General features: G+C 32.8%; 2 protein-coding genes across 2 annotated transcripts; both read left to right on the top strand.

Annotated features, from left to right (window-relative positions):
* Nucleotides 1-5485: 5485 nt before the first annotated feature.
* On the top strand, nucleotides 5486-6679 carry LOC130495769 (uncharacterized). The gene has a single exon (XM_056987273.1). The coding sequence runs from the start codon at nucleotides 5486-5488 to the stop codon at nucleotides 6677-6679; it is 1194 nt and encodes a 397-aa protein (XP_056843253.1).
* Nucleotides 6680-10172: 3493 nt separating this feature from the next.
* On the top strand, nucleotides 10173-11837 carry LOC108806779 (protein LURP-one-related 15). The gene is made up of 3 exons (XM_018578972.2): nucleotides 10173-10606; nucleotides 10760-10990; nucleotides 11410-11837. The coding sequence occupies exons 1-3, from the start codon at nucleotides 10388-10390 to the stop codon at nucleotides 11608-11610; spliced, it is 651 nt and encodes a 216-aa protein (XP_018434474.1). The 5' UTR covers nucleotides 10173-10387; the 3' UTR covers nucleotides 11611-11837.
* The last annotated feature ends 1897 nt before the right edge of the window (nucleotides 11838-13734 follow it).

Here is a 13734-nt window from a genome sequence, read left to right as displayed (position 1 = left end):
TTAAGTGTATCATATTTAATGAAATTTTGGTTTCTTGTGGCGTCAAAGACTAGATCACATTTCCAAAGAAAGGATGAGGTTGGTGAAGAGTGAAATTCTTCCTCAATTGGATTTTAGTGACCTATATGTATGTGTAAAGTGCATTAAAGGAAAGCAGATTAAACATACTATAAAGAAAGCAGCCACAAGAAGCACTCAACTTCTTAGGTTAAGATACACCAATATATATGGCTCTTTCGATGCTCCTTCATGAAGCGATAAAAGAACCTCATCATCTTTATTGATGATTTCTCACAGTAAGTATATGCTTATCTACTGCATGAAATGTCTAAGTTTGTGGATGTCCTAAAGATGTCCTCTGATAAGATGAAAAGCCAGTTAGATGGAAAAGTAAAAGTAGTGAGATCTATAGAGGTGGTGAGCTCTATGGAAAGTTATTTACGAGTAGAGTCATTGTGCACAATATGCTTAATACTCCTTAGCAGAATAGTGTAGATGCGAGGCGGAATCGTACTATAATGGAGATGGTTATGAGCATGTTGAGTAATTACTCTTTACTCCTTTCATTGTGGGTATATGCATTAAGAACTGCTTTGTATGTGCTGAACCGAGTTCCTAGAAAGACAGTTCCTAAGATCTCTTATGAGCTGAGGGCGGAAAGGAAATCATGTTTGAAGCATTTATGTGTAAGGAGTTGCACAGCAGATAGAAGGTTATATAAACCACATGAAAAGAAACTTGATTATAGGACTGTCAATGGATTTTTATTGGCTATTCTGAAAGAATCAAATGAGTAAAAATTCTTATTGTTCTAACCATAGTACGATAATAGTTGAATCGGGTAAAGCTGGGTTCATTGAAAATGGTGAAACTAGTGGGAGTGGTGAACTAAGAAGGGTGGACATTAATGAAATGTGGGTTGAAGTTCCTTCACCTGAAGTTTCACCTGAGATAATTGTTTCTACACACTAGCACAATATGAGGATCCACCAATCTCTCTAGCTAAAATATATAGTCAATGAACTTGTCACAATTCAAGTAGAGAATAGTGAACCACAAGTAACTTTATGTGATCTGAAAGGGAAAGTAGATCTATTATATCAAATGACTATGTGGTTTCTATTGAAAATGAATGTGACTTGAGCATATATGAAGATTCTATCTTATTCCAAAGAGCCATGGAAAGTGACAATTCTGGAAAAGTTTTGATGCCGCAAAGAGATAGATCTAAGGGTGATAGCAAAGTTTGGTACTTAGTAGAGTTCCTAATGGTTTCAAAACCGTTGATTGTAAATGGGTCTTTAAGACTAAACATAACTCGAAAGGTAATGTTGAAAAATATAAGGCTCGCCTTGTTGTTAAAGGTTTCACCCAGAAAAGATGGCATCAACTATAAAGAGACCTTCTCTCTAGTTTAAAAGAAGGATTTCTTAGAATTGTTTGGTTTAGGTGGCTCATTATGATCTTGAGTTTCACTGGATAGATGTCTGACCATTTTTTTTGAATGTAGAGCTTGAGGAAGTAGTATATATGACTAGCATAAAGTTTTCATGGCCGCATGAAAAGAAAATATGGTGTGTAAGCTGAGAAAGTCAATATATGGACTAAAACTAGCTTCCAGACAATGGTATTTGAAGGTTAATGATACCATCACGTCATATGGTCTTGTAGAGATGATCGGTGATCAATGTATCTACATTAAGGTCAGTGGGAGAAGATTTGTGGTATTAGTCTTATGTGTTGATGTAATTTTTGCTTGCTGCAAATAACATATGCATGTTACATGATATAAAGTAATATCTCTCTAAAAACTTTGAAAGGAAAGATATGGGGAGACAACTTATGTGATCAGAATATAAATATTTCATTAGATCACAATGATGGTTGAGTTTGTCTCGGAAACGATATATCAATAAAATTTTAGAGAGATATAATATTATTTATAAAAAAAAAAAAAAAATGCTCCGTAGGAATAGCTCCAATTCAGAAGGGGGGATAAGTTTAAGTATGTCTCAAGAATGAATTGGAGCGTAAAGAAATAAAAAGATTTCCTTAGACATCAGTGGTTGGGAGTTTGAACTATATCGGAGATGTAGAAATTTTCAACTTGATATCAGTTTGATATTGGAAAGTTGGTTCGATATGAAAGTAGTCTCGGAATGAACCATGAAAGTAATCCCGGAATGAACAACTGGAACGCTGCAAATAAAGATCTTTTGGTACTTGCAAGGCACCAACTAGAACATGCTTACATAAAAGAGATCCAATCAGTTAAAAGTAATTGGATATTCAGATTCAGATCATGCCAAATGGTTTGATATAAAATCAACTTTTGGCTATTGTTCCTATTAATTGAGGAAACAATATAAAGGAACTGGGAAGCAGTCTGTCATTGCTACTTCCACTATTAAGGCTGAATTATGGTATGCTTTGAAGCCACAATTCATGTATGGAGGTTGCGAAAATTTATCTCAGGGCTTCGGATTGTCGACATTAATTATAGTCAAGCCGCTGAGAATTTATGGTGATAATTTCGCAGCTGTCTTCTTTGGAAAAGGATAACAAGTATTGGAAGGGTGCTAAGCACATTAAGTGAGAGTACTTGTATGTTAAAGAAGAAATTTCAGAAACATAGAGTATCATTTGAGCACATAAGAAAGGATATAATGATAGAGGATCCGCAAACTAAAGCTTTACCACCCAAGGCGTTCAATGGCCATTTAAAACGTATGGGTATTATAGATAAAGCCTTGCTATTATATTTATGGAATGCTCATTAAGTTTTGACACCTAGGAATTCAATTAAAGTTAAGTTTCTGATTGATTAAATATGTTATCATTAAAGTATGTGTACACATATATGGTTCAAAGATAATATATTGTAATTATTTTTGAGAATAAATGTTTGTCTCATGTAAAGATAAAATAAAGTTCAAATTGGTTTGTGATACATGGAAGGGACTATGCCGGTTAAATGACATACAACCGCCATGATTCGATCAGTTCTAACTTTAGTAAAGATCAAGCGAACTTGATGTAAAAGTGCACATTAAAGTTATTGAACCAGTAAGACAATACAAAGGTCAAGTGGGAGAATGTAAGAATATTTTATATTCTATATGACCTATGTATCTATTGCTTCAATATAAAGATCAAGTTCATATTAATGTTTTTAGATTCTAATATAAAAGACGATACTGTGATGGATCGGTTTCGATTAAAGTCATTAGAATTCGGGTGTATTGATAACCCTCTATCCTTACCATTTTAGTATTAATGTTTTTCTCTATTGTTTATTTACATGGGTATATAGTATTTGTAGTTACTTAATATTAACTACATAAAGATGATACTATATACACGTAAGTGGGAGTTACATAGAAAGGTGGCTGCATAGAAAAGTGGTTATATGGTAATTGTCGTGAACCATCACAACCATTACCATCACAACCATTAACATAATTATATAAACCACATGTTTCCTCCTTTGTAAATTTTTTAACGTGAAAAAACAATATCAAAAGAGAAAAAGACTTTTGATTCCTCTCCATCAAAGGAATCTTGAAGGTGAAAGGTTAAGGATAGAGAAAATCAATTGGTGCATTGATTTCAAGTTATCTTCACTAAGCAAAGATTAAAGGTTAGTATATTTCTTCTTCTCCAAGTAATTGTTAGGGTTGAATTAATCTAAATCTAGATTATGAATTTGGGTTAGATTTCATAATTGAAATCATTAAAGTTAATCTAACAATAATTTGGTAATTAGCCTAACTAATAATAACACTACGTGGCATCTTTTGTGAGAATTTTTTTCGATGATGTGGACGAAAAAATGATGTGGACGTATTTATATTTCTTATATTTTACTTATTATTTATTTTTTCTTATATTGTATATTTACTTATTCTAATATTATGTTATATTTTAAATATAATATTTCTATTACTTATATTATATATTTACTTATTATTTATTTTACTGTATATTTTCCATATAGAAATTTAATTTCGTTTTATATTTATTAATTGTATATTTAATTATTTTTATTTTTTTATATTGTATATTTATTTATTCTAATTTTCTTGTTTTAATGTAATATTTTTGTTTCTTATATTGTATATTTACTTATTATTTATTTTTTGTTTTTAATAATAATGATACCACGTGGAATAAATAATAAATATTACTTATTATTTATTTTCTGTTTTTAATAATAATAATACACGTGGCATAAATATTAGTGTAATATTTTTGTTTTTAATTATTTTTCTGATAGATGTTCAATGTAATATTTTTATTTCTTATATTGTATATTTAATTTTTAATTTATATTAATTTATTCTAACTTTCTTACTTTTTTCAGATAGATGTAATATTTCGAAATAATTAAAATATAAAACTATATTTTATTTCAAATATATATTTAGTGTAATATTTACTAATATTGTAATGTTACCATTTTTTAAAAAAAAAATTGGAAATAATTAAAATGTAAAATATACATTATTTAAAATATATGTTTAATATAATATTTCTATTTGTTATATGTATATTTACTTATTATTGTTTTTTTATATTTTATATTTACTTATTAATTATTTTTTGTTTTTTAATAATGCCACGTAGCATCTTTCGAGAGATTTTTTTGGATGATATGGATGTTCCCTAGAACCTCAAAACTGTAATTTTAATAATATAGATAAGTACATCCTATTTGGAAATGTATCATTATTAAAGCTATTTACATTATAATTTCTCTACCTCATTGTAAAATCGGCAAATTTTTCAAATTAATATTTTTTTTTAACAAAAATAGTTAAAGATCTTTCTTTGTCGGTGCGTACATGCTGGGTTGTTTCCTAGATGCATGAAGTCTTATTTTATCTAGAGAGATAACAAGTTGCTGAAAAGTCTTCTTTGTTGTCTTCGATGTCTTTGACCTCCCAGTCAACTTGCTCAAAAGATGATTGATAGGATGTGAAGAAACCATGTATACCATTTGTAAATGCAAGATAAGTTCTTCCTATCTTTCAGTTTAATTTACATTTTAAAATAAATATCATTTTAAAATTTATTAACAAAATTTCTAATTTATTTTTCTATTGGTTAAAATATAGTTAGATATATAGATAATTGTGTTTTTATTTTAAAAATATACAAAATCATATGTTTTATCAATATGTGTGTATAAATTTAAAATAATAATTAAATGACACGGAGGAAGTAATGATTATTAAAAGAAATAAAACTATTTAGTTTCTTCACAAGTGCAAGGAGAATCAGGCAGGACTGCTCACTGTCGCCTTATCTATATGTTATACTCAGTAATGTACTCTCAAAATTGCTCAATAAAGCGGCTGAAGATGGAAAGTTCGCCTATCACCCCCAGTGTGAAGGTATCAACCTCACCCACCTTAGCTTTGCAGATGACATCATTGTATTCACAGATGGCTCTTATGAATCGCTAAAGGGGGTTATAGATGTAATGAAGGACTATGCAGGCATGTCTGGCCTCCATATCAATGCAGCTAAGTCGCAAATCTTTATAGCAGGAAGTAATCGATCGGAGTTGATCACTGAGGCAGAAGCTCTCGGAATAGGAGTGGGAAACCTTCCCATTCGATATCTAGGAATGCCACTTACTACGAAGTCCCTAACGCCTCATGACTATGAGCCTTTAATTGACAAGATCAGAAAGAAGATGCTCTGCTGGTCAAATAAGAGTTTATCGTTTGCGGGAAGACTACAGTTGATCAAATCGGTCATCACGAGTATGGTAAATTTCTGGAGTTCTGCTTTCATCCTACCTGCTAAGCGTTTGGATACAATTGAGAGTATGTGTAGCGCCTTTCTCTGGTCAGGATCACCAACTCAAACTCACAAGGCTAAGGTGAGTTGGGACGACTTGTGTTACCCTAAAGAAGAGGGAGGTCTGGGGGTCCGAAAGTTGAGAGATACCTCCAAAGCCAATGCTTTGAGACTTATATGGAGGTTGTTTACGCAATCTGATTCACTGTGGGTATGCTGGATCAAATATTATCTGCTAAGACAGAGCTCTTTTTGGGACGTAAGAGATGATACAAAGGGTTCATGGATGTGGAGGAAACTTCTTAAATTAAGAGACATGGCTTATGAGTTTATGAGAGTGGAGGTCAGAGATGGTGCTACTACACATTTTTGGTTTGATAATTGGATGGGGGTAGGGAAATTGATAGATGCCACAGGCGCCATTGGCACTACGTATTTGGGACTTACTCGCCAAGAACTGGTTTGTAATGCTGTCTCTGGAGACGGATGGAGTATGAGGAACAAACGAAGCAGGCGGTTTCAGCTTCTGTATAATCAGATCCTTGCGGAGCAAGTTCCAAGTGTGGACAGGGGAAGCGACTTGGTTTTACGGAAGCAGGGGGAGGATGATTATAAGGACAGTTTCTCTACGGCTAACACATGGGAGCAGATCAGAAGAAAGAAGCCAAAGGTAGATTGGTGCAGGGTCGTTTGGTTCTCCCAAAACATTCCTAGGTACGCGTTTATCACTTGGCTGGCAATACAAAATAGACTATCCACGGGAGACAGGATGAGGAGCTGGGGTATCACACAGGGCTGTGGACTATGTGGAGAACGGGATGAGACCAGGGACCAGGGGCGGACGGAGAGAAGGAGTAACGGGGTCACGTGACCCGTCTACTTTTTTTAGTTTCCTTAAGAAATAGTTTGACATTCGATTGCTCCCAAACAAAAAAGATATGTGTAGTGAAAATTTTATGCGTGACCCCAGCTCAATTTCATCCTACATCCACCCCTGCCAGGGACCATCTTTTCTTTGCATGTCCCTACTCTTTTACAGTGTGTGAAGGACTGGTGAGAGGACTCTTTGGGCGCAGAACAAACCCTGACTGGTCTATCACCCTGAATGAGATCAAACGAAGTAGGACGAGTCAACTCGACACCATCCTACTTAAGTTGATTTTCCAGGCAGTCATCTATCACATATGGAGGGAGCGTAACTCAAGACGATATCAGGGCAAATGGACGACTACAGATCAAATGCATAAGGTTATAGACAGATCGATGAGGAACAGAATTGTCTCACTGAAGTACGGGCCACAGCACAAGCACGCGGGACTGCTGCAACGCTGGTTTCAGCTCACAAGCTAAACCAGTTTTCGGTTTCTACTATTTTTCTTTTTTCTTTCTCTTCCATAGCTTAATCCTCATTCCTTGATTCTTTTGTAAATGTAATTCTTTTCTACTCATGATCAATAAATTTGAAATTTCATCAAAAAAAAAACTATTTAGTATTATTGATTTTCTGTTTGTGGTTTGTTAATCATTTTCATTTTAAAACAAAAAGTAATATAATAATTCATTTATACAGTAATAAATGAAACTAAAATTGTATATTTATAGAAATATTTTAGAATTTTAATTTTTATCTGCCGGATGTAGAAAAATTCTTTTTTTTTGTCTTTTAGTGTTATTTTGTCTTTTAATATTATTTTATATTGACTTAAAATAAATGAAAAACAAAAATAAAAACTTCTTAATTATAAAAGTAAAAGTGTTAAGTTGGAATTCTAATTAACTATTTTTTTCTCAATCTCATGTGCAAAATTTAAGTAACTAAAATATACAAATAAATTATTAAATAATTATCAAGTACTGTAATTAATAGTTCACAAAGGGAAACAAGTAATTTGCAAGTATGTTTTTAACAAGTATTTAAAATTACAAATACTCTTTTTTAACAAATCAAATACAAATCTAAATTTCTATTATCTAAACGAACCAAACCAAATACTAAATACATGACTGGTTTTTCCGTTAACACCCGCAAACGCAATTTTTGCGGTTGATATTTTGATATAATTTTACTAGTTTTTATCCATGGAATATAAGTGTTTTAGTATCTATTTATTGTGTTTTAAAATCTTTTTAGATATCTACAGGTTCATGTATGTTTTTTAGAAATGTGGTGATTTTGGAGATAGAAATAGAAAACACTCGTAGCTGCGATCGTACCAGTACAAAGTCCACATAGGAGTCAAACATTGATCGACAAACATCACATGTCGTCGATCAACGACGAAGCATGCAAGGCCCGATTTGGTTTCCAGCCGACTTATATCCCAAGTCCCACACAATTACATAAATAGCCTTGCCAACTTTAACCTAATAATTATATGCTCTGCCTTTATATTGAACAATACAATCTTTTATATGCTTTCTTTACTTTTCATATTTTCACAGCAAACAGTTTAAGGTTTTTACTAGTTTGGAGAGAAGATTCAAGACTTCTTTAGAGCTTTGTATTGGAACTCCAATTTTTCTACCTTATTATATCTATGCAGTTTATTCAGATTATTGCTATGTTTTGCTTTATTATGTCTGAGTCATTCACTTTTTAGATTTAGGGTTTTTATTAGGGTATTAGCCAAAACTATAGAATTGTTAAGATGTTAGAGATATTCTTCAATTGAATTGCTCTTATTGATTTAGGGTTTTGATTAGGGTATATTTAAAAAGAAAATTTTATTAAGTTTCTTTTGTAATACTCTTGTTGTCTAACTCTAGTTTTAAAATAATATAAATTTTATTTAATTTAATATTATGTGTAATACTTCAATTTTAAAAAATAAATATGAAATAATAATGAGATTAAAAATTAAAACGGTAAACAAAAAATATTTAAGAATCATAAATGTAATGTATAGTTGGTTGTAAGGACCACAATGCAAATAAAAAGATGAAACTTTAAATTTAAAGTTTTGAATAATGAAACTTTAAATATGAAGTTTCACTCCTCAAAACTCTAAATTTGAAGTTTTGAAGTTTTTTTATAGACTAAAACTCTATATTTAAAGTTATAGAGGTTATTTTGGAGATGCTTTTAGAAAGTTTGAGTTCTAAAATATCCTAAACACATCTTTAGCTTCTATATCTTTATAATCCGGATTACATGAAACCCTATATTCAATGTTTCCTTATTATTGTTTACAACCTTAAACAATCAATCAATTGATCAACTACCTTGTTCGCTTTGCTTGTTTACTGCTTTCATACTATTTACCTAGCTTAATCACCATTGGTTAGAATCTATTGTGTGTCATCGCTCTTTATGGATTCGATCCCTAAGTACTATAACTGAATCTCTTATTTTAGAAAGTAAAGTTCAATTCCTTAGGATAATTTGAGTGATGTCAATAGTGGTTGATGGCGTTTTGTAACAATCACAGAAAACACTATAAATCAGTTAAACCGCTCTAAACCTTTTAAATTTAAAAACTGGTTCCAATTAGCGTTTGCGGGTGGTTGCGGAAGGGTAATATTTAAAAAAATATAAAAGTAAAAATAAGAATATTAAATAAAATTTTAAATTGAAATAACATAAATATTAATATATGTATATACTATATTTTAGTTTATATTGTGAAACTTTTAAAATTTTATTTTCTCTAATTTTAAAATTTAACAGTATAATTTTATAAATATAATTTTTATATTTTTTATAATATTATGATTTTTAATATTTTTATAATTATATAAAAACATAAATATTGTTAATTTATTATTTAACTCCTGCTGTATTTGGTAGTTAACTAGTCATAAGTATCTCACAAACTCACTAATTTCTAACTGATGTCCATGTCATACAAATTTCTATAAAATGCTTAAAACCGCAACTATCCGCATCCAAAAATATCTGCAACCGCAAACAAACCGCTTTGATTACACCGGTCAGGCCTAAATATACAAAATGATAATAGCTTGTGTCTGTCCCTGTTAAAAATCTCATTCTTTTTTTTTTCTTTTATAAAGCAAACAATTTATAGTTTCTAAAGCTACCATTCATAATTATACTTTTTGTACTATAAAAATGTTTTCTTTACCAACAAATCAAAACTTATGCTTCTGCAATATTTTTAAGATATAATTTATTCTTCAGCCTTTTTGCTAAAATAAATTTTTATTATATATCAATCTTTTAATATCCGTGAAATATTTTCAGAAAACATTTAAAATAAAATTTAGATAATATACCGGTTTTAGATATTAAATTTCAAATGTAATTAATATTTAATATATTTTGCCTGGAATAAAATAAGTTTCTGGCCGCCACTAATAATTATGTTAGGTTTGGATCAACTATCTACAATAATGATATTTGACGACAAAAATAAAATAATCTCAAAAACAATGGGTGTAGACCGTTTATAGTCAACATACTGGATGCAGATTTCCTTTTTCTTTTTTTTTGTAGACTATATTAAACCCCTGAGTAAGCTCATCTTCTCGGCACGAAGACCTATTGATCACCAAAGCAGAAAAAGATAGAGAGAGCATATTATACAATAGTAATACCTTTTCTAGGAGAAGAAAAAAAGAAATGGCGCAGTCGGTGATCGTGGATCGAAGGTTTTGTGTTCCGGACCCCGTGGATCTGGCGATGGTGCGGGATAAGATTGCTTCACAGTACGGTAACTTCGTTATAGGTGACGTTGACGGGAACATGCTGTTCCAGGTGAAAAAACCGGGTTTTGGTCTTCACAAGAAGATGATCTTATTGGATAGTTCTGGATCTCCGGTCTTGACTATGAAAGAGAAGGTCCATAGACTCATTAAAAAAAACACACACACAACTTAAACAGTTCGTAGACAAATTACGAACTGTTTAAGTTTGAAAAAAAAAAAAAAAAAAAAACAGTTCGTATGTTGTTACTATGTATAGTCGGGTTTAACTAAATTAAATTTATTGCAGACGATGACCTTGCATAACAGGTGGCAAGTATTTAGAGGAGGGAGTACGGAAGAGCGTGATATGCTCTACACGGTGAAAAGATCGTCGATGGTTCAGCGTACAACGAAACTCGATGTGTTTTTGGGTCACAACAATGAAGAGAAGACATGCGATTTCAAAGTCAAAGGGACGAATTGGCTCGAACGCTCTTGTGTCGTCTACGCCGGTGGATCTGACGTCATTGTTGCCCAAGTAAACTCACTCTCTTTCTTTTTTCTTTTTTTCACGTTAATCATTCGGGTGGACCCAGCCTATATCCTACTAATCAATTATTTTATCCTCTCACGTGCCTAAGAGTAAATAGTGTTTTTTTTTTGTTTTTTTTTTATATCCGGTTATGGTTCAGAGTTGGTTTAACACGGTGTTATATATGTTAGGACCGATTTTGATTGTTTTCAAATCAACTTCTTTTACTTTAGTTCTGTTCAGTTTATCCAGAATAAACATATGCTTAGCCTATATGTGAATTGGTTGGTTGACCATGTGTTTATGAATTGTTAGAACAATAAACTTCACATTTGCAACACTACTAAACCAAAATTAATTGGCAAAAAAAATACTTGAATACTCGGTTTGGTGGTAAAACTGAATGTTGTGTATCTATGTAACAGATGCAGCACAAGAAGCACACGCGGCATACCGCTTTATCTGGAAATGACAGTTTCTCGGTGACGGTTAAACCAAACATCGATTATGCCTTTATTGCCTCTCTCGTAGTCCTTTTTGATGTTGTTGACCGACAAGAGTCGCCCAAAGGAATCGGCTCTGATAATTTCGAGGCTGCCCATGTTACACAGGGTTTATTTCAATGATGGATTTTAAAAGAGTTTAAATCCAACGAAAATCTTTTGTTATTCAAATAATGATTCTAAATCTGCTCTATTAAAATAAGTTTTCTTTATAATTCTTATATCGAATTCATTATCGATGAAATATTTGAGAAATTGTTTTATTTTAAATTTTTACCTAGTTTTTTGATCCGCACGTCCGTACAGGTGTCTTTTTATTTATATAAATGAATAGTTTATAGTTTATACTTTTTTACGGCAAACAACCATTCTATTATTCAAAATTGAGGTAGTCTAGGTAACCAGACCAGAATAAAATAACCAATAAAATATAACTTCATATGGAAAAATCTAGCTGTTTTAGCTAAAAAGTCTAAAACTGATTGCGCGTTCGAGGAACATAAGAAATGTTGAAATCCGGGAAGCATATCAGTAGCGTCTCTATCCTCTCCAATTCCATGACAAAGCTTGGCCAAGCGTAAGATTTCTTGATCATAGCAATCTGCTCCTTGCAGTATGTTCTGAAGCTTTGGCATGTCGAATGTTGAAGCATATTCTCCATCGTCCATCGCAGTGCTTCTACTTCCGAGTGCATAGCTGATTCTCGTCTAGGGAAATGTCGTGTTCCCATGAGTTGAGTGTTCCCACCACTATCCATGTAGACCCATCCACATCCACTAAATTGATCATGGGATATTCATGATCCATTTAGCAAGCAAATATTACCAAGCTTATGACTTGGGGTTCCTCGTCATTGTTCTCTTGTATCACTGGTGGTACCATCTCGTTTGCATCAAATCAAGCCTGATATTCACTTTCAGTATATCGCACTAGTTCCAGAGGATCCTTATATATCCCCTAAATAGTTTGTCATTCCGAGCCTTCTAGATAAACCAGATTATTCAAGGATAAGGGTCCCTGTCTTGTTCTGGTTCGATTATATTGTTCTTTCGCCAGAACATGTAATCCATATTCGTGTAGATGCTTGGTGCTGAAAAAATATCCGGACTCGTTGGAGTTGATGATAGTGACCAAGCTTGTAGAGCAGGCGGACATTCAAATATAGCATGGGTTACAGATTCTTCTGGTTCACCACACCTTGGGCAATAATTATCACATCTCATATTACGCCTTAATAAATTCCTCGTTACTGTCAGATGGCCAATTAACAATTGCCATATAAGATGACAAATTTTCTTATATATTTTCAATACTATAGATATATAATGTTTAATATATCACATATCTGTGTTTTTATGTTTTTTTCATTTTAGAACGACATTTTGTTCATGTTTAACTACTAACTTTATTCTTTAATGAGAATGTTTTTTTTTTCTACAACTGTGTATGTTAAAACTATTTGTGTATGATTTAAAAATATTATTTGTTGGTATATTTTTGATAGATTAAATTTATGTACAACTCTTTTTGCAACATTAAGTAGTTTGTATAAAAAACGCCGTTCTCTCCCTTGAAGATATTGCCGTTCTCTCTTCTCTCTGGCCGTGACAGCGCGTGCGTCGATTACGGCTCTGTCGGTCGTGGTTTCTTTGCCCCTGCCTGCCTTTCTCTCCTGCGGTGATATGCTGACGCTCTGGTGATGGGAGAAGATGCAGTCACTCAGATCTGGTCTTCAGATTTTGAGTTGAGACTTCTCTCTTTCAATCTGGAGTGAAAGTGAGTTGTAAAAGCTTTAGAGGATCTGTAGGGGGTTGGTTTAGTTGGCTTAGGGTTTTGTGTCCCAATTTTCTCTGTCAGGTGAGGCTCAAACCCTAACAGTGTCTGTGTTTGGTGGCCATCGGGAGGGGGCATGAGGTTTAGCTACGGTGGTGGTTTGGCGTCTTGCTTGGACTTGGGAGTGATGTCTCGTTTCATTGGAGTCTTGTTCGATGGTTTTGAGCTTTGATGATCAGTGCATGTGCATTTTCATCCTTAGTTACGAGAGGATCTTGAGAAGATAGCTGTTTAGCGGAGCCAAAGCTTCTTTGTTGATCGATTGCCGTCTGGTGAGTGTTTGTCATGGATTCGGAGTGGTTTTTATCCAGTTACCTGTTGTTTGAATAAGTTGTGTTCGGAAAGCTTTATAGGCTTCGCCGTGGGGTGTTGATGCGTATGAGGCGCGTGGAGAACCCACTCAAGGTCCAATGG

This window comes from Raphanus sativus, chromosome 6 (genome assembly GCF_000801105.2).
Source record: "Raphanus sativus cultivar WK10039 chromosome 6, ASM80110v3, whole genome shotgun sequence".
In the NCBI taxonomy this organism is placed as follows: domain Eukaryota; kingdom Viridiplantae; phylum Streptophyta; class Magnoliopsida; order Brassicales; family Brassicaceae; genus Raphanus; species Raphanus sativus.
The sequence above is the reverse complement of the archived record's forward strand: the minus strand, read 5'-3'. Positions and strand labels throughout refer to the sequence as shown.

Excerpts from the sequence above, each read along its gene's own strand:
- LOC130495769 (XM_056987273.1), top strand. The coding sequence starts at position 5,486 with ATGAAGGACTATGCAGGCATGTCTGGCCTCCATATCAATGCAGCTAAG.
- LOC108806779 (XM_018578972.2), top strand. The coding sequence starts at position 10,388 with ATGGCGCAGTCGGTGATCGTGGATCGAAGGTTTTGTGTTCCGGACCCC. Across the intron at positions 10,607-10,759 it reads TCTTGACTATGAAAGAGAAG|ACGATGACCTTGCATAACAG; the intron begins GTCCATAGACTC and ends AATTTATTGCAG. Across the intron at positions 10,991-11,409 it reads CTGACGTCATTGTTGCCCAA|ATGCAGCACAAGAAGCACAC; the intron begins GTAAACTCACTC and ends TCTATGTAACAG.